Here is a 27,389-nt window from a genome sequence, read left to right as displayed (position 1 = left end):
GTAACAGTATCTTCTGAAACTCAATGGATTCTCTATTGCTTTCCACTTTATGTCCTTCAGTGCTCTATAGACCTGTCCTTCATGGAACAGAGCTGTCCACTGTGATAGCCACACTCAGGCTTCACATGCCACCATGAGACTACTTTCTCCTTCCTTCCTCTGTCTCCTTCTCCACCTCCCTCTCTTTTCTTCCCCGGATGCTTTAGTTTTTCTGAATTCTTTCTTGATATTAAGCTGTTAATTCCCAAGTACCGCATTGATTCTCACCTCCACCCACCCTACCCCTGTCTTCCCTCCAGCTCCTACTTCTTTGTAAACACCATGATCTGGGGAGGGAAAGCCCACAAGGTTGACTTGGAACTAGCACACTCTGAGAAAGTCTGAGGTCTGCAGGTAAAGCCCCGGTCCTTGTTTTTCAATTTGAGTAGAAAGATCTACCAGCAATTTCAATGAACAGTCTGAAGACCCAAGATTCCTAGGAGAGCTCCCTTCTGATCATTTTGACTGGAGTTGACCACTGGGCACAGAACGTTCTTAGGCAATCCCAGCCACGGTTTTACTTCAACATTTCTAACTCCAGATAACTTATTTACCTAAGGGCCACTCAGCTGACAACTCGTGGCTGAAAACAAATCTCATGAGAGAGGAGCAGCGAGATTCAAAGGCCGAAGAAAAAGCCAATCATGTGCATTAAAGCCAGAGGCATCTGAGGCAGTGTTCTAGAATGTTCACACTGAGTTCAGAGTTGAAGCAAAGGATTTTTAAAGCGAGTACCACAGCAAGCAGACTTCTGAACAGTTAAGGGAGCTCTAAGAATGTCTGCATGGAGGGAAGGTCCTTAACCCAGAGGCCACTTGGGTCACATAGGGCCTTAACGCTGGACCTCAGAGCTCTTCTCCTAGGGTTTTTAGCTAAGATCAAGCGTAGTATCTAGACTTGGTGAATGTTCACTAAAATGATATGCAGAAAATAGCCTGAATAACTGAACCAGAGGTGCTTATGCAGGAACAGAGCAAAAGAGCAATGCGTAACTCAGCTTTGCCTGGTCTGACAGGGCTCAACTGTAGGTGTTGTTCTGTAGGTGTTGCTACTCATATTCTTGGCTCTGTGGGCTGCCTCAGCAATTACCTCTAATGATGTGACCATATTGTGGCTTCATTCCTGGTGACAGATCTGACATGTTGGAGTCTTCTCTTCTAGAGCCCATAACTCTTTTATATGTGTCTCATTCCACAGAGCAATGGAACATTTGTCATTTCAAATATATATGCCATGCTTGTATGTGTGCTCATGTGTGTGTGTGTGTGTGTGTGTGTGTGTGTGTGTGTGTGTACATACCCACACACCTGAGATGGGATTGTGGGAGAAAGAGACAGAAAGGCTCACAGAAACACACAGAAAACACTTCAGGATAAGCATACAATAGTCCAGTTCACAAACGCCCATCACTCTGGGAGCATATCTTCAAGGCCCTTTCGGGCATCACCATCCCCAACTTACCAGCAAGGATTTGGAAGACTCCAGTGATGTAAAAGCGGCCGCCTTTGGTGAGAGTGAAGAGCTGGCAGAAGAACAGGAACAGGGACAGGACGCTGAAGATGACAGACAGGATCATGGTGGCCTGGACAGACTGAAGCCATTCTGAGGGAAGAAACACCTGGTTAGACAGGCCTGGGAATTATCAGGGAGGACCGGCCACTGGGCATGTGCTGACAAGGGAGCCTGACTGGCTGCCTCAGTCACCAACCTGCACGTTAAAAAGACAATCAAACCACCTTTTCTTGTTGAACCCTGGACATTTCTGGAAAGGGCTGTAGGAAAGGTATGTGTCACTAGGAGTTAAGCTCCATTTAAAATATACCGAACTGCCTTCCAAGTTTTTACCCCCTAAATGTGCTGCTTGAGATAGCAGACAATTCACGACTTGTATAGTCTAAGTTGTAATTTTTAACTTTACAACAGAAAAGTAATTCAGGGCTAGTTAAAAACTGTAGTTCACACTTGGAATTTGGAGCTTTTCCTGGGCTGGCTATTTGTAATATAGTTCTCCATTACAAGGGGGACAGTAGCAGCAAGTAAGTGGCAGTGTGAGGCAGCTGCCAGCCCGCCACCCAGTCAACATTATGAGCAGAAACAGTCCACACTGCATGCAGTGTGCAGTGTGCAGGGTGCAGGGTGTAGGGTGCAGGGTGCAGGGTATAGAGTGCAGGGTGTAGGGTGCAGGGTGCAGGGTGCAGGGTGCAGAGTGCAGGGTGTGGCTGTTGTTGTGCTGAAAGCATCTTAGATTTATATTAGTTTCTACTGACTGAGCCATAACCCCGTAGTAACCCAGGAACACCTATGTGTATATGTGCTTGAGAGTTTGAGTAATGTCTGTTGCTTCCCAATATTCAAAGCCCCCTAACCTCAATATGGGCTTCTGAAGGGCTTGTTGGAACCTCTCTACTATATTCCGAAAACAATAGTTCATACCAGTGTTCAGTAAGTTAGCACCCCCCCAAAGAGACCCCACGGATGGCCGTCAGAGCTGGGGTACTCTTACAGAAAGCAGGAGAGGCTAAAGATGAAGGCATGCCATGCTATCTGCCAATCCGATCTTTTTCTTGGTCAGTCTTGACCGCCTGTGTTCTGTCACATCACTAGATAGCACTGCGGCTTCCGTCTTCTCATTGTTGTCAACCCTCAAGGATTTCAGCAAATCTCTAAACTTCCAACTGAAACTCAGGCAAAGGAGGGTAACCTCTGCTTAATGTCTGCTGCAAGTTAATCTGATGTTAGACAGAATGGGAGAAAGCAAGCTGGGATCTATGTGGCAGGGGCATGAACAGTGTCCACCAGATGAGTTGTACCACGTCTGCCCTGCTCTCACCAAAGAACCGAAGGCGAGGGTTCTATCTACTTAAGCAGTAACTAGTTGGTGTGCAATAGCTTGAAAGTGCGCACATCCAGCATCTGGCGGTAGCAGACACCTATACTTCCAAGCCTGGAGAAGGATCAAGGTGAGTTCATGACCAGCCTGGGCTACACAGGACGACCCTGTCATCAAAAGACACTTGCAGCATGCTTAGCACAACCTTCAAAGTTATGGGATCTGGATTATTTAGATGTTTACCTAAGCCCTGCATGAAAAACGTTCCAAAATATGTAAACTTTTAAACCAGCATATTGCCCCAAGTAGAAAATGCCACACCAAGAAATGCTGTTTTATGCACAAAATTGTTAGAGAGATGATAATACCAGGCTACTTATGCCATACTGTATATGACTATTCAACATTTAGATGTGGGTCTCATGGCCAATACTACATATATGAAAATCTTAAAAAATTTGAAGAAGTCTAAATTTTAAATATTTCTGGTCCCAAGCATTTTGAATAGGGAATACAGAACTTGTGATGACTAGCTGAACTTGTGAACAGCTAGCTGTTGTCAGTTCCAAGTAGCTCAGGAGAACTCTTTTGGGTACAGAGTCAGGGCATCGCTTTCTGGAGTTTCCAGGAAGGCTTTTCCAGATGCAAACTGGCAGCCTTTTCAGATGAAAGGAAGTCAAGCTCAACTAATCTAGCTTGATTGCTCAGAGAGAGACTTCCAGAGGTGTTTGACATGCCTTGGGGTGTCACATCTCTATCCGAGAGACCCTGACTCCAGACTTCATGCTCTCTCACCACACCCCACATGCTGCTGACTTGTGCCTCAGTTGAAGCCAGACAACGATGTCTGAGGCGCCAGTAGCAACCCCGATTTCACTTTCAACAACACAACTAATGTGTGTGTTTTCCTGACGCTGCGGCTTTTCTGGAAAGTCATTCTGCAATAAAGCTGCTGTTACCTACTACATTGAAACGCATTTAGCTCAGGGAGATGAAGTAGAAGACACAAGTTCAAGGTCCCAGTCTCAAACGAGAGCTGTGACCTACTTTAACTGGGAGGTTCCCCCACAAACCCCCACCCCCAAGTACACTGTCCTGAGGGGCAAGCTGGAGCAGACACTACACTGGGTCCCCCTCTCCAGTTCTAAGATCTTTCAGGAACACTGTGTAAATTATCTCTAGATCTCACAAATCTAGAGTAACTGGAAATCTGTATGTGTTAGATTTGTACAACTATGAAAAGTACCCTGGTCTTCATTTATTGACAGTTGAACTTCATGATACCCAAGTGAACCCCAAGTTGGTTCTCAAATCTGAACAGAACTGGGGATCAGGGAGATTTATTCTGCGAGCATCTGCTGAGCATCCCCACTGGCTGTGGATGAAGAATGTGGTTTTCAACCGTAAGCACCACAGATAAAACACATTAACTCCTCATAGGAAGAGTGACTCTATCCTCAACCGTGGGATGTGGAATGAATTCAAATTACTCAAGGAGTAGCTCTGAGTTCAGTCACCGCAGCTAATTACCTGAGAGGTCCATCTAACAGCAATGTGAAACCAAAACGGAAACCCGAAATAAATGGTAAAAAAGTAAAAAATGGACGGTGGCATCCAAGAAAACAGAATTGGAGCCACAGTGTAAGAGGATCCAAAGAGAAAAGCTTTCTTGTTCCCAGTATGTAAATCAGAAAGCCAAAACACAGGGGTCAAGTTATTCCACAGCAGGAGTGGATTCAATGCAATAGATACATAGGAAATTCATGTCCAAATGATAAAAACCATACACTATTTTCAAACCCACACAGGAGAGGCTTCCAAACTATGTATTGGGTGGGGTGGGAGGGAGGCGAGGAACATCTCCAGAAAGCAAAAATACATAACCAGGAGTTAGAAAAGAAAAAAAAGTAGACAGAGCAGGGGCTACAGCCCGGGGTATAAGTACTTGTCTTGCAGACATAACAAACATCCAGCATAGAAAAATAAAACAAATGCCAAAATAAATATGCAAACTTAAAAAATAAACAAATAAAAGGATTTAAACAATCCTCTAAGGAAATGGGGCTGAAAGGTAAGAATTTCCCCAGCAGGGAACAACACTAAATGCTAAAGCAGCCTTCAGAGAGGATGTCTGCCTCTCACACCTTTAATAAAAGAAACAGTAAAATAGTTGAACTGTCAACTGAAAAAGTCAGAAAAAAAAAAAAAACAAGAATGCAAGTCATCCAAAATTAACTGAGTTAGTACACACTAATGAAATTGAAAAAATATGAGAACATGTAATTTTAATAAAATACCCACTCTGTGAGGGTGGGGGTCAAGGATGGTAAATATCAATACAGTTGACGGCTCTTATTGAAGAACAAAAAAAAAAAAAAGTTAATGATGTTCCTGGACAAAAACACTCAAAGCTGTGAAACTCCAATTCTATCAAAAATAATGAGCAGTATAATGTTGTTCTCGTAAGTCTCTCCACTGGGATTTGACGAAGTGACTGGAAACTTCAGCTAAAAGATGACTGCAGCTCAGTTTGCTGAGTGCTTGCCCCGTCTGCACAAAGCCTTGACTGCAGTTCCCAGTACTGTATAAAGTAGGGGTGGTGACTTATTGAAAGTTTAAGGTCATCCTTAGCTACATAGCTAGTTCAAGGCTAGCCTGGGTTGCACGATACCCTGTCTCAGTTTTTTTTCCTTTAAAAAAGAATAAAAGAAAAAAATAACAGCTAAAAATATTTTTTCTTTTCTTTTTTTTTTTTTTTTTTTTTCGGAGCTGGGGACCGAACCCAGGGCCTTGCGCTTCCTAGGCAAGCGCTCTACCACTGAGCTAAATCCCCAAACCCTAAAAATATTTTTTGAATCAAGCCCAGTAACAAAAAATAGAAAATCAACAATATAAAATAAATGAAAGGAAACCAGGAAAATAAACAAAAAACACCAGACATTAAACATAGACCTCCAGTGTGTCTATTACCTCACATGCTATCTCTAAGTGACACACTCAATAGAATGTATATATAATATATAATTAAGATATTGTACATCCAAAGCTTATAAAATTTTAGCAAGCCAAACTGTATGTCCTAGTCAGGGCAATGTTAAGAGTAGGGTGGGGCAGAAGGGAGACTTTGGATGTTTAGATACAAACTTAGTAAACATTAAATACAAAAGCCCAGAGGAAGGGGGTGACAAGTGAGGTTTCAGCTCAGTTAGGTCTCTGGCTCACAGGGGTACACGATTAAGCTTCAAGGGGATCAAAGAGCCAAATGTAAAAATTAAGTGGCCACACGGATCTGTGACTCACAAAGGGATAACAGAAAGTCAGTAAACATATGAAGACGCTCTACCCCGGTAGATAACCAGAGGGTGTATAGGAAAGTCATGAAGAACGTCATACCAACTTTTATCCGAGTGTCAAAAAAAAAAAAAACTTTTTAAAAGATACTATCAGGTCTGGTGAGATGGCTCAGCGGTGAAAGCCCTGGGACGAGCTACAGTGGAAGGAGAGCACCAACCCCCGAAAGTTCTCCTCTTACTTCCCACACACACACCAGGACATGTGATCACAGGCACTAATAACCAACAGAACTTAATGCCAATCACATCACCTGGATCAAAATGATACACTGTTTAAAAAAAATAAGGGCAACATTATAGACGTCAAAACCTAGAAATCCAAAAGAATGTGTTTAAATTTTTCCATGCTTAAGACGTAGGAACCCAATAGTTTAATATCTGTATCTAGGAATAAAGACTTGAACAAATACTCCAAAATATACTTTAAACATCAGGGAACGCCACTGAAAGTAAACGAGTCACACCCATGAGCTCCTGCCAAAGCAGCCTTCAGAGGACGACGTCTGCCTTTCAGGGCGTTCACAGTGGTGTCTCTTGTATCCTTGGGTGTAATGAATTAACGCATCTCACTAGAGTCTCCCTTACAGTCTCCTGTAGTGGTGAACTAGGTTATCTGCCCACAGTGAACTTGGAGCAGTTGGAAAAATAACAAATTATGACAGAGGGACCTTTAGAAGACCTCAAGACAACATTGAGCAAAGTGTGCACACAGCATGGGTCATTATGTAAACACACCAGAAGACGGTACTTGCTCTGGTATATCCTACAGGAAATTAACAAAGATCTGTCAATCTGATGCCCAGGGGAGCCCCAGGAACTTCAGTCATAATGAGGAGAGTTTGGTCAAAAATTCGTTCACTGGTTTTTTATTTCATTTAAAGAAGAAGGATGTGTACTCTTCACCTGTCTGAAGTTTTCACAGCCAAAGACTCAACCAGACAGGCCAAAGACCTGTGTAAAAGCTGTACCTACAGGATACATGCACCCACATTCCTTATCTGCACCTCTTTAACAGTCCAACGGAAACTATTTACACAGGCCTGTGCAAAGGTTATACACAACACTAACTACCCACTGGATGTGACGAACTTGAGTTCATGAGGATTTTCGCACTAGGACCGGGACAAATCCATGCTTCAACGACAGGCTACTTCATATGTATTATTTTAACATTTAAACAGGTTTAAAAATTATAAGGCAATGAAGATGTGACATCAATGGTGAGGGCTGGGGTCCCAAAACTGCAGAATTTTCTGGGCATAGAGAAGAGAGACCCTCTTTTCATCAAATGCTACCCATGGGTTTTGCTTAAGAGCATCTGAGTGTTGACAAGCAGATCCAGGACTTGGGGACAGCAGCCTCCATGACAGTCCCAAGACTGGATTCAGCCAGCTGGCTGCTCAAGAGGAAGCCTGCAGTGCCCTAAAGGGTTGCTCAGCTCCCCTAACAGTGCTCCCCAGCCAGATTAGGAAGAGAGGAGGTGGGCAGAGCGGAGGGGCATGACCTTGATTCCATGTGAGAACAGGCTGAAGCGATGATGAGCAAAGCCACGCTCTCCCTAGCATCACGAGTGTGTACTCCAGTTGGAGCAACCCGGAAGTGACTGTGCTGAATGCCTCTGCTGGCCGCCTACTTAACTTGCCTCTTAGAGACATGAACATCCCTTCTTTAGCTTGACTTACTAACCCAGATCACAGGCTTGCAGTGATTGGAGCTGCCGTGAAAGCCCTGTTAAAGGAGGGTGGGGAAGCTGGTGCCTGAGACCCTGGGGTTCAATTTCATTGGCAGCAGGGAAGGAGGGAGAAAAGAAGGAAGGGACGATGGGAAAGAAAGCCAATCTTACTCACACAGATGGTGCTGAGTAGCAAAGAAACAATCTTTTATGTGGTGCCTGGAGGCTCCATTTCTAGACATCTCCATCCAGGTCACAGAAGTGAGAGGATGACCACAGAGGTCACAGAAGCGAGAGGATCGTGCACCAACCAGAACTCCAGAAAGCGTTTGGGACAATCCTGATTTTACTGTGTATCTCTTCCCCAGCACAGCAGCATGGTAAGGCACCAGAAGATAAGTATTTGTCTACACAGCAAGTGGACTGCAGTCAGCTGCCACATTAAGCTCTGGAGGTTTGCTGGACCTTGCCAGTGACTACTCAAATCAGGCACAGCCGACATGATGTGGCTGACCTACCCAATAAACCCTTATTTTGTAAATCAAGTGGTCTCCTTCCTTTGGCCTCTGAGGCTACTCTGCCCACTTTTGCACTAGCACAGTAAGAAGCTAGTGAGGACGGTAGAGAGAAACAGAAGGAGGTTGGGGAGAGATTGCTACCAGTTTGGAACTTGTTTATGCAGATACAGTAAACTGCAAAGGCCAGTATTCCAATGATGAACAAGCCTGGTGCAGCAATGTGCCCCCCACCACCCACTGATTACAAGACTCTGACAACTTAGCAGAAGCCAAGACAACCTTCTCATTCTATAGATTTCACTCAGTACTGAACGCACAGTGGAGACCTGGCCAATGTCACTAGAATTCTCGGTGCCAAGTCTAAGTTGATCTCAGCTCTTGGTGCCGAGAGTTCCAGAGTGAAAAAAGCCCTCCTGCTCTCGGCAGGCTTGCTGTTGCAGGGAGACCTCCAGGTCCCAGGACTACAGACAACTTTCTATCGTAGGCTGTGGCTGTAGACAGTCCCATCCCCCAGAGCACACAGAGGATGGTGGGGCTGGATCATCCAAGCTTCCCTTCAAGGTCAGATTCTTGGCCAGAGCCAGCTGAGCAGAGGAGGAAGTACTGCTGCCCCCTCAGCTGTATTCTTAGCCCTGGGCCTACAGTCTAGTGGGTTAAGGGCCCAGGAAACACAAACAGTTCATCTGCTTCTGTCAGTATCAGTACCTAGCCAGCCTCTAACCCTGACCTCCGGTTCCCCCTGGGCAATTTGTGAATGGTTTTCTGATTCATGAAAGAGAACTCCTGGGCATGTGGAATGTAGCTGGTAGATATGTGACTAGTTTAGCATGCTCAATGATATGGGTTAGATCTCTCGGATCACCAAAAATAAAATGTGTAAATATGTCATTAGGCTGGAAATGTAAGGTAGATTAAGATAGAATACGGATTGATGAGATGGAAGAAAGATATTGGAGGGGTAGGTCACAAAGGCCGAGGTCAGCATCCCCCGTTGGCACAGTGCCACACCACTTCCAATCTCACATGACAACCCTGAGGGCAGGACCCCACCCCCAAATCCAACCCACTACCATCACACAAAATCACCATTTTCCCTCATTTCTCAGTATGAATGTCATTCCAGAAATAGCTGGATTTCCAAGCTGCCTCCACCCGAAACAATGTGGCCTTTGCTCACCCTTCGCCCACTTGCCCAGAGGCCAGTGTGGGTCCTGTCCCAGGGCCTCAGGCCCTTCCCCCAGCAGACCAGCAGAAAGTTTGAGATGAGAATCAGGGCTCAGGCGAACTTTGCCCAGGACCCCTGCAGCAAGCAATTCAAACAGAAAAGCAAGGCATGGCCCTGGGGCTCACAGAGACCATGAAGGTCTCTGGAGAGACCTTGTTTTAGTGGAAAAAAGCTGTGGCTGGACATCACTGAGCACAAAGTACCCGGGGTAGAAAGAACCTTCACAATCAGGGACTCCAAAGACACCTGCTAGTAGGCTGAACGTCACTAATCCAAACATCCAAAAAAAACTCAAAAAATCTGAAACTGTCACAGGGTAAAGTTCTTTACCTGATCCAATGGGATAAATGTACACATTTATCTTCAGGCTACAAATATAAGCGGTTAAATGCAGCTCACATTTAGACCTGGGTCCCTCACCAAATTCAGCTGATGTGTATGCAAGTGTTTGAACATCTAAAAACCACCCTTGAAAAATAACCACTTCCAGCAGCAGACCTTTTGGGGAAGACACTTCGCACAAGCATTCTGTTAACTGCACTTGGGGCTTGAGAGAGATACACAGACGGGTTTGTCAAACTGGTTGTATATTCTGACACCCGTTTTCTTCTGGGCACTGGGTCTTAGACTTGCTCAGAGATTCCCAAGCACTCACTGGGGTTCCCTATTAACTGAACAGAAGGAAGCTTTTAAAGCTTCTTTTGTACCTTGTTAAAAAGCCACAGAAATAGGAAGATTTGCAGAGAATATTTATTCTGAGACTCAGACCATAAACAGGCAGCAAAAAGGAGATGTGGGTTTCATGTGTTCTCTCTCTCTCTCTCTCTCTCTCTCTCTCTCTCTCTCCACTCAGGATATGTAGTGAATTATCACAAGCCACATGACATTGTGCTGCCGTCTTTTAAAGATAAGAAAAGCTTGACTAGGGGTTGGGGATTTAGCTCAGTGGTAGAGTGCTTGCTTAGCAAGAGCAAGGCCCTGGGTTCGGTCCCCAGCTCCAGAAAAAAAAAAAAAAAAAAAAAGCTTGACTAACATCATAAGTTTAATATTTATCAAAAATCCTGACCATGATGGCCCAACTGAAAACACTGAGTTTGGCCATAGCAGTGCACTAGAGAGAGGGGCAGCTCTGTGGCACGCATGACTCTGTGGCATACATGAGCATGTGAATGGAGAACAGACAAAGAATAGCAGGGTTATCTCTGAGATCTTCCACTTTTACAGGATTTCTCCATACAAGAAAAATGGAAGTCCTCCACCGTCCCCACCCCATTCATGTATTAAAAGGCCATTGTGAAGATCAAGATCGAGAAAGAACACAGTCCTCACACACACCGGGCACAGTATACCACCCACCCTTCTCTATGCACAAAGCCCCTCTGTGCTCCCCAGGTCCCCTGAGATTCTATCCAACTCCCAAGACCCAAGCTCAAGGGTCAGCCACTCCCTTGAGTCTCTCCATATCCTAATAAATGTGCAGAGGCCCTGGGACCTGTGCAGTGGGAGGATTCCGATGGTGTGTCCTACCTTGACACAGACTACTGATAAGACATCAGGGCACCTGGCAGTCTGACCATTTTGCTAGAGGTAGACGAGTGTAAAACAGCGTGGATTCCTGGGGCCTCCCAGACTTGACTTCCACTATCAGTGCACAGGAAGTACCAGAAAAGTCAACCACGTACTTGAATCAGAGTCAGTGTCTTCTTTGACAACTTTGGAGTTAGAATCCACAAAAGGTAAAGAAGGGGGAAGGGAGATGATGTGGCATGGAGAGACAGCTTTGCCTTTTTCTTTTTTTTTTTTTTTTAACCAGCTGAGCCAAACCCATAGGTTCAACTCAAAGAGGCAAGATGGCGTCACATTTGCTGTTCTTCCAGATCATACAGTGGGGACCCCAGAATAATCTCACTAGCTCCAGAGAAGCCACAGCAAAGAGGAAAATGCAGTCCCCATGACTTGAAGAGTTGCCAAACAGAACAAAGACTCCTGTCCCCCTGTGGTGGTTCAAAGGCCGATAGAAAGATTTCCACTTCTTGAGGGTGAGCAACGGGACATAAAAAGCCCGAGTCTAGAATAATGGCACAGAGGAAGGCGCTCTTCCTTTGCATGTCTCCGTTAACTCTGTCCAGGGATCAGCTCAGAACTGTGTTCCCTTCCTCTGCCCTCCCTTCTCCACCTCAGCACCAGAACCCTGAACACCTTCCCTCACAGATTCAGGATACCCAGACGTGAGGATCCAGCGAGATCAGCCCCTAGGGACTGCTAAATCCAAGAGAAGCCTTGCTGACACCTCTGCTGCCTTTTTCCCTCCAGCCCCATGAGCTCAGTCCAAGACTCCAACTCCTGCCTGTCTCTCGCCCCACCAAACCTAGACATCATTTCCAACCATGCTTCTCACAAGCCCTACATGGAATGCAGCAGCAAAAGCTATCACGAGCCAACCTCTTCCTCCGTTCCTTGAAATCAGCCAAGCCTCTACCAATGCCCTACAGTTCTAATGTTGGTTGAATGCAGGGCTCTGAGAAGGTGGCCTGGGCTGGCTTGTTTCATCTTTGTCATCAGGACTGTCACCGTCCATCATTCACACCCTGGACCATCAACCCCAGCTCCTCACTGGTCCCCGAAATTTGTTTTCAAAATATCCACCCTTCACTGTGGACAAAGAGGCCTCCTGTGACTTCATCCTTCCTCCTCAGGAACAACTTTCTCCCTCATTCTGAATTTTCCACTCTCAGGGTTGTTTCTCGATTATAACCCATGCTCCCCCAGTAACTGTGAACTCCATGGAGCAGGGGCCTGGCCTTTCTTACAGCACTGCGTGGCCAACTTCTGTATGCACTACAGGATGGCTGCCACACATGTGAAGAACAGATAGCTCGCTGCTATCTCCTCAGAAATGAAGAGCTTTCTTGGAAGCTGGACGTTCCCTGTCACCAGTAGGCGAAACACGCAGTGGGCTAGCTGCAGAGGTATCTCCGGGCTGATGGGGAAAGCGTTGGAGAGTTGGAGACTCTTGAATGCCAAGCTCTGTATTCTCAAGCTCTGGGCTGACACACCTTCCTCTCAGGCCACCATTCCCTCACGTCAAGCCATGCCCAATCTCTCCCATCCATAAAATGCAAAGGATATTTTCTAGGCTCCGTGAAACCCTAAGGATGTGGCTGACGTTTGGTTGTTACAGAGCAAGGTCTCATATGTTATCTATGCAGTATGACCCTCCCGGGCTCAGGCAAGCCCTTACTTCAGCTCACACCTAAAGCAAAGACTGCATGTTCTCATAGTAACTCACAGTAACTCCCAGATACTGACATCTGGTAAGAAAGTCACATCCCTTCCCCTAGATCCCACTTCTCCTGCCAGAGAACCCATGAGATGCTGAGAACTCAAGAGCCGTTGCTGAAGCAGAGATTGCGTACTGGTTCGGGGAGCCGCTCGATTTTAAATTGTGAAACACAAACCCACAGATGCAGAGGGCCTTTGGGTTTCCCAAAGTCTGACCCAAGGCTGAGCCCCAGCAGGGGAATGACCTTCTGGTGACCTTGCAGAAATGGCAGTGTCACCCAGTGCAAGAGTGGGATAAAAAAAAATCTGACATCACTTTGGAGGCAGACAAAAGAGACCACCAAGAGTGTTCGGTGGAACTGAAGCTGGCAAGACGCGTGGTTTCTGGTTTTCAGCCCAAGCAATGCCACCCACAACCTATTACCTGCTATGTGTTTGTTGCTGTCATTTAGAATGGAAAAGAAGGGCAAGGAAGTTCTGCAGGCTTCTGGTCTGGCCCCTACCCACCCTCTGAGATGGAGAAGTCCTCGGCAGCTGAGGGGTCCAATTTCACCAGAGAGCCTGCAGGGCATCTCCTAAGTGTGCCCATTGCCCTCATGTACTGGGATGGGAAGACACTTTCTCTCTAAAATCAAAGACATCTCAAGAGTAGGCAACTTTGCTGCTGCTGCTGCTGCTGCTGCTGCTGCTGCTGCTGCTGCTGCTGCTGCTGCTGCTGCTGCTGTTGTTGTTGTTTGCCCTGGTGCTGTTTGTATTCTGATGTTAATTCTGCTTCCTAAAGAGGGGCTGCCCGTGAGGAGGGGTAGATCATGGACTCAGGTAATCTGGTGGGAACCTTCTCTCCAGTCTAACTGGTCAATAAGGGCTAGAGCCTGTGATTGGGCTGTGGAAAGGAAAGGTGGGACCAGAGGTCTTAGAGTGCATGGGCAGAAGGAGAGAGGACGGAGGAAGAGGCGGTGGAAGCCAATGTGGAGTAGAACCACGTGGCCTGGAGAACCATGTGGCAAGGGCTCTCATGGCTGAGGAGTAAGTTAGTACGGTGATAGATCTGCCCGATCTAGGCACATAGCTTATAAATATAATAACCAGGTTGTGTGTTCTTTATACGGACTTACTGGGGTAAGAAATTACCACTGGGATCTGACCCTTCTGCTCCAGGCCAGGTGAAATCAAGACTTGGAAATCGCTTTATGCATTTTTTTTTTAAAAAATGGAAATCAAAACACCAGGCGCCAGTTCACTTTACAGCAAGGCGGATATGTTGCCCAGACCTCAAGCAGTAGCACCTCAATATATTAGCACCCATCAGAACCTGACTTTACTTGTTTGAGAAGCTTAGGTCTAGACAAAGCTACAAGACCCCAACTCACCCTCTAATATAAAATCCATGTTTTCTGATTGTGAAAATAAAGGTCTCCAGGAGGAAAGTCTCTAAGGCAAAAAAGTCTGGGGTTTTTTGTTTTATTTTTGTTTTGTTTTAAAGTGTTGAGAATCTTATCAGCCAGACATTTTGGAACTCCTGGTAGGATCCTCCAGAATGCCTTAGGAATGCTTCTAAGAAAACAGATCCCCTACGGTCTAGAGAGACCCAGTTTCCACTGAATGGGAAGGTTAGAAGGGCCTCCAGAGGCACTAGCTCCTTGCTAGCTTCTGGATCTATGGACACTCCCCACTCTGCCCCACTCTGCCCCACTCTGCCCCACTCTGCCCCACTCTGCCCCACTCTGCCCCACTCTGCCCCACTCTGCCCCACTCTGCCCCACTCTGCTATTTTAGTCTGTTCCTCTTTCCCTGTGATCTGTACTTCCTCCGCCTACAGCCTCTCCCAGATGTTCACTCAGCATATTCCAGGATCATTCTTCAACTCCAAACAGCTCCCTCCACCCAACACACACACACACACACACACACACACACACACACACACACACACACTCTCTGCAAGCTCTCATGATTCCAATCCCATGTTCGGTTCCCTACCAGTGATGCCACCATATCACTTGGCTGCCCAACACACCAAGAGCCCTTCTGCACTCTTCTCTTCACTGTGGCACAGAGTGGGCAGAACAAACAGCTCTGGGTGGAATAATGGGAAGGGGAATCATGAGGAAGAGAGGTGGGAAGTGGAGAGAAGAGAGAAGAATCCTGAGGTATCACCGTAACTCATCTAGATGAGAGGAGGACAGCCTTCCAGCCAATCCCCCTGGGCCTTGCCAAGGCTGTCACTTGGAAATGGAGGCCAACAGGGCCTCAGAAAGCTTGAAAAACCCAGTGATGGGAACAGGTTTTATTCTTAAAAACTTCATCCTGGATTCAGTTTGGAAAACCAATCACAGAGGAACAAGAACAGATCAAAGCCATCTAATCAGAAGCTGCCTCATGACTCTGACAATTGAGGGGATGGTGACAGCAGACATTAGAGGACAGGATGACGAATGAGACCCAGGGCCCTGAGGAGGGGGAGAATCACATGAAGGGCAGACTCCAGCTGTTGGGCAGGCTGGGTGGTGACAAACTAGTCACTAAGATGCTAGACAGTGGGAAAGAGGGCCAAGGAGCGAGGTGTGGGGTGACCCGGGATGGTGGCTTGGGTGGGGTCTCATCCACAGCCCAGCAGAACTGTCTGGCAACTGACTGCAAACGGGATTCTGGAGTTTGAAAGAGGAAAGTAGTCTGGAAGAAAACAAAGGCCCCCACATGGATAAAGGACTCCAAGACTTCGCTACACCTGAGGAAGAGATCATAGGAAAGCTAGGAAAGGAGGGAGAAGGGGAGGAAAAAGGGAAGGAGAATAAAAGAGGGAGAGAGAAATTCTGACATATCTACTCCATTTCCCTGCTCTCTTCTATATGCATAAGGTGTGGTCTGGTAACTAAGCTCCACCAAAAGAAAGGAATGAATGTGTGTTTCCGGGGACCTTCCACTAAAGGGGGAAAGAGAACATTCTTTCCTGTCTTGGTCACCCTAGCAGCAGCTCTCAATCTGTGAGTCACAACTCCTTTGGAGGTCAAACAACCCTTTCACAGGGGTGGCCTAAGACCCTCAGAAAACACAGATATTTACACTGTAGTTCATAACAGTAGCAAGATTACAGTTATGAAGCAGCAATGAAAATAATTTTACAGCTGGGGGCCACCTCAACATGAGGAACTGTACTATGGGTTGCAGCATTAGGAAGGTTGAGAATCACCAGTTTAAGGCACGGACAAGATGGGTGGACCGTCAGCAGCCTTTACGTCCATGAGGATGAGACCCAACCCCAAAAGATGGCGAAGAAATGGCTAGAAAGTACCTAGTTATCTAAAAATATCACGAAACCCCCTGCACCTCTCATGCTGCCAGGCTCTTTGCTAAAAGAGGGGGAAATAAACTCATTTGCAGCAGTCACGTTTGAAGATGTTCTGCCAGGAGAGTCATTCCTAATACTAACCAGCCAACTGGTCACCCAGACGGAGTCTATCTCTCCTCTTGCCTGTATTTACTTAAGTCCTGCCTACCCTTTGGAGGATGGATCATATTCTGCCTCCCACTACAGACTGCTCTTCCACTTCCTCCCCGAGCTCTGGTACTGTCTGCCTGCCCCCTCTCTCAGGCACCTGGCCTCATGTGCCTCCATAATGATTCATCTCCCCACACCCATATCCCCTGACTCCTTCCTCACTGAGCTTCAGCGTCAGCAAGGGCAAGGCCCCTGGTAGCCAAGGCCAAGAGCCCCTGAGCCTCAGGGTGGGCCCCACAGAGCCAGTTCACCTCAGCAAGTGAATTAATCCATTTAGAAAAAGTGAGGTGATAAGAGGCTAGAGGCTTGAGTAAGACGTGTAAAACATTCCAGCACGAAGATATATAGCTTTGAGCGAACACCTGATACACCTTCAGGCTTGATAGCTGAGTAGACATCAGGTTGCCCGAGAGTACAACCAGGTAGGCCCCACCCACATTGCCATGTGTCTTCAATGACAACAAAGCTAGCCCCTGGAGAGGACAGAGTGTCCGTGTCCCTTCAGAGATACAGTGGGCTGGAGCTAAAATAGTGGTATGTGCCTGTGATGTCCCAGCTACTCAAGGAAGCTGAGGCAGGGGGTTTCCCTTGAACCCAGGAACTCCAGACCAACCTTAGCTGCAGCAAAATCCCATCAGAGGTAGGGGAAGGAGCCCATCATGTAAACCGGAAGTACACGCTTGGTACATATCCTTAACAAATCACTACTGATAACTATTATTTCAAAAAACGCTTGCTTCCCACATTTTAAGAAGAAACACAGCTGGTTTCATTCTAAGAATCAAACCTCAGTTCATTCATGAAGGTGGCCCAATGCTTTGAACGTTCTTTACTTTGTAACTGTATTGTTGCACAACTCATTGGTGAACACCACAGAACAGGCAAAGCAGGCCCAGAGGATGGATCACTCAGAGCTTAGGCATAACATGCTGACACACCAGGAAGACGTCAGCAGAGGTTAATTACTACTCGGGAAGTTTAAACGGAAACTCCTAACTTAGAATAAGTCTAAGTGGAAGCAAGCCCAGTTTTTCTGGGGCCTTTTCTGAGTGCCTCGGAAGCCCATTATCGTCAGAGCTGTGACCTGGGGTTCCCAGAAAAGCACACTTGGAATTATGCTAACGAACTAAGCAGTCAGTGTGAGCTAGCTCAGGAAGATGAACATGCCAGGTATGGAGAAGCTGAGAGGCAAGTTTCCTCTTTAAAACAGCACTTGTGCCTCTTTAAGATATGCTCTGGCATCAAGGGACAGCTATTTACTGAGCAGGAAGAGACAGAGTTTGGGCCAGTTAGCAGGCTGTATCTTCCATTCTCTTTCTTGCAGACAGACAGTTTGTGCACAACTTAGTTCCTCTGCTTCCTCGTTTCGGCTGAAACTCGGGCAGCTTTAGTATGCCTGCCAAAACTGCTCCCTTCCGGGCCTAAGAGTCTTGAATTCTGTGCCAACCCCACGTGGCCAGATGCCACTTGGGGACAGCGCCTGTGGACACCAGGCCCAGAGCCCCAGAGAAAGCGGGACTTTTGCAGGACGCCTTGCCACTTTTGACCACTAGATGGCAGCAGAGAGCCAGGAGACGAATATCGTGACTGTACAAGAAACTTCTCTGCCAGACATAAGAGCTGAAGCAGTTGAAACCCGATGCTGTGGCTTTGGGGGACCAAGAGCAACCTCATCACATTCTCAGGCACTCATGAACAGTGCATTTACTTGGCTGCCAACACACCATGCAACCTCTAGGATGGTTTCAATTTAGTGTGCCACACACACTCAGGTGAAGACCCATTTCAAAAGGACTGGGGTCTTTTTTTTTTTTTTTTTTTTTTTTTTGCCTTGTCCCCAGCCTCAGAATGGTGAAGATTTAAAACAGCATTTTGCCTGTCCTCCATTCAAATATGTTACCAGTTCCCGTTTCTACTGGGACTGAGATTAAGGTCTTCCCTTTGCAACGTTTCAATGATATTCCTGCAGAATCTATAGGAAGAAAAATCCAACCAAAGATTGCACAGAGCTGATTCAATTCGCTGCCTGCTCTATGGGGCTGGATATGAACCGGTGGCTCCTCTCATGGAGTGTGGCATCTCCAAGTAAGTGGGGAGAAGGGAAGGAGGGAGGGGGAGCAATTCACAGTAAGATTGGGAGCTGTCCTTAACTAGCCTTTCAAAGCTGGAATTCCAGACCTCGGGGGACACAAGACCAAGTCACCAATCTCGTTTCCACACAACCATCAGAACAGCCCAGGCTCCCTGCTGAGTTCTCCTACTGTTCCCTCAATTTCATCTTCAGCTTTGTTCCCAACAGCCCATAGCCAAAGATGCTGAGAGGGAAGGAGAGACACCATTTGTTAGAGAAGGGCCCAAAGGCTCAGTTTATGATGCTAAATGGTACCCCTGTGGCCCAAGACCTAGGAAGGCAGTCTGGTAACCAGGGGGCCCAAACTTGGCCAGGCCACATGCAGGAAGGCCCAATTGCCTAGAGCAGGGAGATGCAGGACATTTCTGATGGAGACAGCCACCAGACCAAAAATGTCCACAGTTATCACCTGTTGCTGTGGGATCTGCTCTCAGGGTGTCCTGATATGTCACGTCATGGTGAGAATGAAGACGCCCTCGAGAGACATCTGTCCCATCCCTCTCATGTGCTTTCTAGACCAGAGCCTCAAGAATTGATCATTTCAGGTGCAAAAGAAGACCCATCAGTACCAATCTGCTCAGGGCACAAAACTAGTCTCTCACCGCTCACAGATGAGGAGTAGCAGTGCTGGACGGCTCCCAAGGCGGATGTGGTACAGTTCTGCCAGAGATCAGTCCTGTGTCCATTGCCCACGAGCCATTGCTGTAAACAGTCAGACATGCCCAGTCAGTGAAGCAGTGAGGAACGAAGGGAGAAAGGAGCAGGGCAAAGGATGGTAGACAGGCCTCATCCCCTGGACGCCTCCTCCTGCCCTCTCACTCCTGCCCTCCCACTCCTGCCCTACCCTCCAGCCCAGTGAGATCACCAGGTAATTCTCCAACCTCATCCCCTGGATGCCTGGCCCTCCCCATTCCTCCCTCACCACAGGCCAGTCCCTGGTAAAGTTGACAGTTGTGACCCGGAAATGAGAGGAGATAGTTTGGTACAGACATCACATGAAGGAGGGAGCACTGTTTTTAGTGTGAAAGGCACTTTGGAAACAGAGAGGTTCCAGGTACCCATACTCATACAAATGGTCCTATGTGAAGAATTGTAAGGCACAGTAGCAACCAGGGACTTCCCAAGGACATCTCCACCCTCACTACACTTACACCTTCTGGGTGTCATTCCTAGCCATGACTTCTCTAAGATATATATATATATATATATATATATATATATATATATATATATATATATATATATGTGTGTGTGTGTGTGTGTGTGTGTGTGTGTGTGTGTGTGTGTGTGTGTGTGTGTAAGTCAAGGTCTTATGTAGCCCAGGCTGTCCTCAAACTCTCCATGTAGCCAAGGATGATCTTGAACTTCTGACCCTTTTTCTACTTCGGGAAGTGCTGAGGTTACACGTATGTACTACCACACTCAAGTTCATGACATACTAGGTTTTATGCATGCTAACTAAGCCCCGTGCCAGCTAAGTTTCTCACTCTTATGGCCCTGTCAAAATTAGAACAGCCATAGTCATAATTAAGATCTTGTTAATTATAACACAATTAACACATATAACAATAATTCCAAACCACACTTCCAGCCTGCCTCACGTTTAAGACATTGAAGCCAGAAGCATACATCTTCCTTTTCAAGAAAGCAAATTTTAAATGAATTAATCCACTGTGTCTGACAGCTCCACAGCAGTTACTTCCTTGCCTCGCTCCTATCAGTGGAAGGCAGCCCTGTAAGATACTACAGCCTGGCTGCAGTACTGGCTTGAGACCTGAGCAGCTATTCCTACCCCTGACGCTGGGCTAACTTTCTCAAAGAACTGAAAAGAAGCGGGTGGCAAAGAAGTGCAACGACAGAAGCCCTGGGGCCTCTGGGATGTCCAGCTGTCTGCAAATATCACTCCAGTTTGGCTCCTAGGGAAGCACTGACTGGGAACCTAGAGCGGGGGATAGCTGCCGCCCTTCAGAAAGCCTCCCCTGCCCGCTTGGCCCGCACTCACGCTGACGATGGTGGAGACGAAGAGCAACACTAGCACCGCGATGTGAAGGAACAGGATCCCCAACAAGAGTAGAAGCATGGTGGCTGGGAGTTGGGCTCGGGCTCGGTGGAGCGGTGCCTGCGGGGAGAGGAAGGAGGGTGTGAGGCCGCTGGCCCTGGCCCGGGGGCCCAGCTGGCCGGGAGGGGGCGGCCGCCGCCATCCATATCCCCGCCCAGAGCTCAACCGCGATCCAACATCTTTTGCCTTTGGAACAAAACAAGCAAGTGGTACGCACGTCTCGATCGCCCCGGGAGGCGCTCGGAGGAGAGGAGTTTCCTGAAGGATGAGCGGAGGCCACAGCAAGCCTCCGCCCAGCCTGTGCGCCTCTCAGGGCCCGTGGGACTTGGGAGGCTACCGAGGCCACGTCCCTGCCGGAGTCACAGGGCGGATTCCCCCGGGGACGGGAGGCTCAGCAGGCGGCGCCAGGCTCGCAGCCAGAGGCCTGGGGTCGCCCGCCGCCCCAGGCTGGTTTCCCAGACCCCAGCGCGCCCCGTGTTCCGTTACTTGCCTCTAAGTTTCCACCCGTTTTTGCCAACAGAGAGCAGCCGCCCCCCCCCCGCTACCTCCCCCCGCACCCCACCAGACTCGGCCTAGATGCTGGCGGCTGGGGAGCAGGAGAGCAGGCGGGCTGGAGGACTGCCCGGCTCCGAGCTTCCCGCGCGCAGGGTTCCGCGCCTTCCCTGCGCCCCGGGGGTTAAGAGCCTTCAGCCCCTCCAGATCCTCCTGAGCCCCCTGGATCGCCCCACGGACAGCTAGGCTGAGCCCGCCGCACACGCAGACCCCGTGCAAAGCACCATTCCAAGTGGATGGCCAGCAGCCCTATGGGGTTGGGGGTGCGCTGACAGGAGGGAAGGAGGAGACAGTGCGTAAAGGGGTTAAGAATTCTCGCAGATCAGAGCTGGCAAGATGTGTTTCAAGGTTCCGAGATATTATCTCCCAACCCCAACTCCACAGAGTTTAGGGAGCTAAAGCTTGGGTGACAGTGAATGTGTACAGCTGTGAAAGACTGGCTGCAGCCGAGTGAACCAGTTAAGGATAGAACCTTGGGGCTAAGGAGACTTCTAAATTAGTTTGACAAGTATTCTATTCCAGACACGTCCATTTTCCTCCCAAGGAGCACATCAAAGACAAAAAAACAAGAATGCACGGAAGATATAAGCAGGATTTTCCCAAGATTTCCAAAAAATTCAAATTACATAGGATGGCTTCAAGTAGCAGAGAGCAAGAACACTTTAGGGCCTGTGACTAGAACCTGAAGGACCAGAGGATCGAGTATTTTAACAGCACATCCTCTGGAAAGAATTCTAAGGCTGCCCCAGCCACCGTCTATCCAGACACCACTACCACCCTGGTCTGAATGATGTAGAGGCAGTCCTAGGTCTGTCCCTCCGGTAAGCTAGGAAGCAGGCAGGGGTCTCAGCGCTCCTGCCATAAGGCGGCCCAATGGAGGGTCAGAGCCCAGTTCTCGCTTTAGGCATACCATTTCCAGTTGATTTCCAGCTTTATTTCCCCATCTTCTTCACTTTCCCTACCAACTTACTTTCAGTTCAAAGGGACAGCCGGCTCAGAGCGGAGTAGCCTCAGGCACAAACTCGGGTGCGTCCTCTAGGTTGCTGGCTTCCCCAAAGACAGCTGTGATGCGGGGCAGCGCGCGCGCAAAGCAAGGGGGCAGTAGGAGGCTCCCGGCGTTCCCCTTTAACGGGAACTACGCCCTGTTTGCGTCGCTGCAGAAGGGTGTGTCCCGGGGTCAGCGTGTGCAGGAGGGCGGGCCTCCCCGAGGAGAGGGGGCAGGCGGGCGGGGCTGTCTGAGACAGTTACGCGGACTTAAAAACACCCCTGGAAAAACCAGATCTCTGTAAAACCTCGACTTTTACTCGAAGCTGGAGGCCCCTGGGTTTCTCACCTCTCACCTCCCCTAGTTCTGTGGTCCTTGGGCCCTGTTGATCAATACGTTCATTGTACCTTCGCCCCTGCCCCCTCAGCCCACGTAGATAGAGCTTGCTAGATTTCAGTACCCACCTCCCTGCCACACTCAGCCCCAAGTGCACAGTGCTGGGTTTTCGGGAGCACTGAGGTGAACTGTGCCCATGCGGGAACTGTGAGGCTGGATCCCCTCTGCTACCGGCAGCCAGGACTTCTGGGGTCTTGGCACACGTGATTTGCTCTGGGGTCTTAACTGGGCTAGTCTTTAAAACACCCATCCCGATATCCCTGTTTGTAGCTAGAAAGTATGCTGGCTTATTGGCATTCAGGGGACATATCTAGAGGGCTATGCTGGGACCCGAATCTAGGAGAGGGGAAGGGGAGAGGAAAATCCAGGCTTGACAGACAGGGGGCCCTAGGAACCAGCTCCTCCTAGGCTTGGCAAAACCAGATTTTACAACCGCATATATGCTCCAGGCAAAGTTTGCCTGAGGCTATCTGGCCTGGTTCCTAGCCTTGGCTGGAGTCCTGGCCATGGGGGTAGGGGATGAGAGAAGTGGCCATCTGAGGTGCGGGAAGAGCAGCCAGAGAAACTAGCTGATTCATAGCCGCTTGAGTGTGGCCGCCTGGAATTAAGGAAGGAGAGGCTAGCCAGCTCTTCTTGGAGATGTGCCCAACTAGCCATCAGGTCACCTGTACTGGCTGACTGAGCAGGGAGCCAGTGTGTTAAAGTCTCTCCCCGCACATCCACACCCTCCCTACGCACATCCACACCCTTCCTACCTCTTAAGAGCAGTGTGTCATAAAGCCCCGGGAGTCTCAGATAGTTCCATATTATTTTGCTATTTGAAAGTAGCTGCTGTTTGAACTGATTGTATATGCTTGCTCATTAAGTAAAAGATAAACTTGAAGCATTCTTCAGACAATGATCTTTTAAATTTTCTCATCGGATTAAAAGGAGTATGTGTGACATTTTTAATCAGTGCCCTGCCGATGCCAGGTGTTGTACCTGGGTTTGGCACATAGCGGGCTAAGAGGGGGTGTTGCGCAGTGGTGGAAGCCTGAGCTCTGCACTCAGGGGCAGGAGGGACATTCCTCCTGTTGTGAGCATTCATTGAGTTTCAATGTTTTCATCTGGGAAGAGGGCTGCTGCCTACACTGAGGGGCGTGGTGATCCTTAACGAAGTGCTCAGAGCCATTAGCTGTGTGTCTGGAACAAAACACAGGTCCAGTCCCCAAACGCTTCAAAGCAAGTCTGTCCATCCCGGTATTATAATAGATTAGAGAATACCCAGGACTATACAGCTACCCGAGAAGGCATGCGGCTGGAGAATGACTGAGGCAATGAAAATAGATCTGTTTCCTGAGTCATTTTTATAAGTTAGACGTGTCCTAGAAGTCATCGCTGTGCTCTGACTCAAGGCCATATAAAAGGCCAAGCGTTCTCGGCGGTATCACATTTAACTCTGGGTTCGCTTCCCGTTCCGTTTCTTAAGTAAACTTCGAAAGGAAGTCTAATATACATCTTGAAAGGAGCATGGCTGTGGCTGTATCCACAGTCGGCTCCTCCCCCTTTTTGAACTCGGTATTTCGGTCAACAGTCCCTTAGGTCATAGTCACACCACAAGCTGCCAGAAAGGTGACCCTTTGTGTCCCTTGCTGCCTCTTGCTTCCTGGCCAGCTCCCAGTGCTAGAGAGGACATGCTCCTGAGGAAATGCTGGGCAAACTTGGCCACACCCAGAGCCTACCGGAAGTCCACAGGTGGAAGTAGCCTATAGGAGCCCCGCTTGCCAGCTGGGTGCACACTGCTGCTTCGCCCATCTAGCCCTTTTCCTTCCGATTGGGACGCATTCGGATTCTAGATGCTCTTGGACCACTCTCTTGCCTCCCCAGCCAAATATACATACACCCAGGTTTACAGCAAGAATTCGAGAACCCCTGAGTCTCTGTTACTTTCAGGACCTATGTGCTATCTTCACTGCAATTGCTTCCATTTGCAGGTTGCAGTGGACAAGGACTGAGCCACCCTATAAAGTACACACTACCCAGAGACACCGTTTCCCAATAAAACTCACCAGACCAATGGTGTACGCCCTTCCTCCGCTTGGATTTCTTTGCAATCGAGAGCCAGGGATGGGAGCCCTCCCCGCAGGACAGCGGATGCTCACAGCAGACCAGACTCGGAGCTCTGCTGCTTCCAGCCAGGCTCCCTGAGATGTTCTCTGGTGGAGCTCCCTGTAACTGAAGCTGCACTAGGCGTCTTTCCAGTTTATTCAGGGGCTGGTCCAATGCTGGGATATGTCATGGTGGCCTGAGAGGTTCTCAGCCTCTACTATTTAAAGAGACAGTGTCCAGCTTGTGTATCTTCCAGGATAGAGTGATTCCCAAGAGGCCCTGCAGGAAATGAACTTGGAATGAATTTGTGGTGTTGCTGAACCTGAATGCTCAGGGCATTCATTTCTCCCTGGAAACACTGACCTGTGTACAGGCAAAAGAGGTCCAGCCCATTCTTAGTAGGCTATCTGCAACTTCATGTGGATTCTGCAAGACTAAAACCTACTGTGGAATGGGTATATACATAGAGTGTTACACAGTGCAAGAAAACCAACACCATTGTACAGCATCCTAACATGGCACAAATTATCCCGTCACATCATACCAGGGAACCAGATATCTCCATGTTTCCCAAGTCAGGACCATTTTGCTGTGTGCTTACTTAGCAAGAGTTCATGCTCTCTGCTCTTTCTGCCTTGACTCCCTCTGCCCCAGCATACCATGCTGTCTTCCAGGTCTGTCTTTAATGTATCTTTCCTCAAACCACTATTGAATATTGACTTTTGTGAGGTCACTCATTTCAAGCTAACAACCCGTCTTCAGAGAAGGGTTCAGACCTCTCAGGCAGGGTAGGCTAGAAGAGCAATTGGGAGGTCCAGAACTTGGCGAATGATGCCCACGGCATTTTCCACTAGGATCAACCCAAAGCCTTTGAGGAAGTCCTCAACTGCGACACAGCCCTCACATCTTTCTGGGCTTCCTAGTCAGGACCTAGTCTGAACGGTCCAATTGCTCCACTCAATGCCAGCATTCTTCAAGTCTCTTCTTTCTCCCTCTCGAGAGCTGTTTCTATTTTCCCAGCACCCATTCTTAGCCCTGACTATTGTGCTTAGAAGACACTGAAAACATGACCAACGATCTCACTGATATGCTGGCATGAGTGGTAGTCAGAGTCTGGCCACTTGTCCCACTGCTCTCCCAGCCTGTCACATGGTCCAGCGGGCTGTTCTGGAGTTATTGCACCCTTGTTTTCCTTCCAGATTCCCTCTGTGGTTCAGTATAAACCGGGTTGAGGCTAGGTGTGGGCTACTGTATTATGCAAGACGTGGATTAGCCTCATCAGGTGAAAGGGGGCAAGGGCTATGGACAAAAGCATAGAGTCCATCCCAGTCCTCCTCTGACATGGTCTGCACAGAGTTCTGGAAAGCAGGTAGCACAGGTCCTTTGATTTTTACAGATACCCCCCTCCCATGATTAAATTGAAGACTGGAAGCCAGAGGCTGTTATCCCTCAGTCCAGGACAGAATGGTCACATCAGAAAATATTATTTATGACCTCAAAGCCGAGAATTTGAATAAGAGTGAAAGCAAGGGTTGCAGGCATAGATATTGCATCTGGATCTATCAGGTCCCTCCACAAGTCCAGTCTTCCCTAGACCTGCCCTCTCAGTCTCTGTCGCATTTGGCCCTCCATTTCGGCGGCCCTGGAAGACCTGCTGACTATAGAGCTCACTTACACTAGTCTTCACCCATTAGGTCATCTGTCTCCTCCCCCTGGAGCCACCTGAAGAAAATGTCTTTCTGGTTCTCTCATGATCCTGTAAGTAGCCCTTTCCTCAGCCCAATAGGACTTCATTGCAGTCATGAAGAGCGTCCCATTGAGCCACTCGCCACGATCATCACAGAACAGTCACCCAATCCTATTTATCACCGTGGGCGTTTGCCTCCCCTTTACTCGTAGAGTTAATAGGACTCCTGTAACTTCATCGAGGAAACAGTGAAGTCACCCCCAGATTGGCTAACTCTACCAGCTGAGTGTTTCTGCTGCACCGAGTTTGAGTCTTTCAGGAGTGATCACTCCACTCAGAAGTCATGGACTAAACTAATAACATTAGCCATTTACCAAGCCATTCTACTAAGACCAAAGACTGCCCTGAGCACTTCTTACGAATCAAATCGCTAATCTTTGCAATGGCCGTATGAAAGGGGGGGCAGTAGCATCTTCTTTTATAAGAAGGGGCACAGCATGGGATACTTAGGCCCCATTCTGTCTTACTCCTCACCACATCTAGAATATTCCTAGCATACCTTTAACATCCGGATTTGGTCAACTTTCTATAATTCAATTTTCTCTCTCTTTTTCATGAAAGATACACTTTATATACAGTTAGTCAGGCCACATTTCTCTTTCTATTAAATGGGGAAATTGTACCCATCCCTTGGGACTGATTTTCCAGTACCCAGCTTTAGGAGGCTCATATCACACACATCTGCCCAGCACCTGCCCTGGGGCAATGCCCAGAAGTAACAGTTAACTCCATGAGACTGTCACAGTTGTCTTTGTGGAGTAGGACTCAAGCAGACTCTGCAGGAAGAAACCCTTTGCGCACTTGGCAGCTGATAACACGCTGTTGACTAGAGCATCCTATCCGGAGGGAAACACTATAATCATTTCCATGTGAAGGAGCTGGGATGAGAAAAATGCATGTGTTTCTCTCGGCATCAGCTCCCAAAGGCCAGGCTGGGACATAAGGCTCGCTTCCCCACGCTGAGGTTTTCATTCTGCACACTCCCTAAGAGCAAAGGAGAGATGAGCCTGAAC

The 27,389-nt window shown here is 48.1% G+C and overlaps 1 protein-coding gene across 3 annotated transcripts in view; it reads right to left on the bottom strand.

Annotated features, from left to right (window-relative positions):
- Positions 1–24,757, bottom strand: part of Pmp22 (peripheral myelin protein 22) — a 29,956-nt gene extending 5,199 nt beyond the window's left edge. Inside the window, exons 1-4 of one of the 3 annotated variants that reach the window (NM_017037.2) lie at positions 24,590–24,757; positions 20,552–20,668; positions 19,152–19,251; positions 1,501–1,641 (exon numbers count right to left, since the gene is read on the bottom strand). In NM_017037.2, the coding sequence (NP_058733.2) occupies positions 1,501–1,641; positions 19,152–19,251; positions 20,552–20,629 (319 nt within the window). In that variant the 5' untranslated portion in view covers positions 20,630–20,668; positions 24,590–24,757. Of the gene's footprint in view, positions 1–1,500; positions 1,642–19,151; positions 19,252–20,551; positions 20,669–20,825; positions 21,134–22,130; positions 22,261–24,589 lie in introns of those variants that run through there. The other 2 variants (NM_001429950.1, NM_001429951.1) reach the window with 2 other exon arrangements.
- Positions 24,758–27,389: the final 2,632 nt, after the last annotated feature.

Source organism: Rattus norvegicus, chromosome 10 (genome assembly GCF_021556685.1).
Source record: "Rattus norvegicus strain SHRSP/BbbUtx chromosome 10, alternate assembly SHRSP_T2T, whole genome shotgun sequence".
In the NCBI taxonomy this organism is placed as follows: Eukaryota; Metazoa; Chordata; class Mammalia; order Rodentia; family Muridae; genus Rattus; species Rattus norvegicus.
This window is presented reverse-complemented; position numbering and strand designations above follow the sequence as displayed.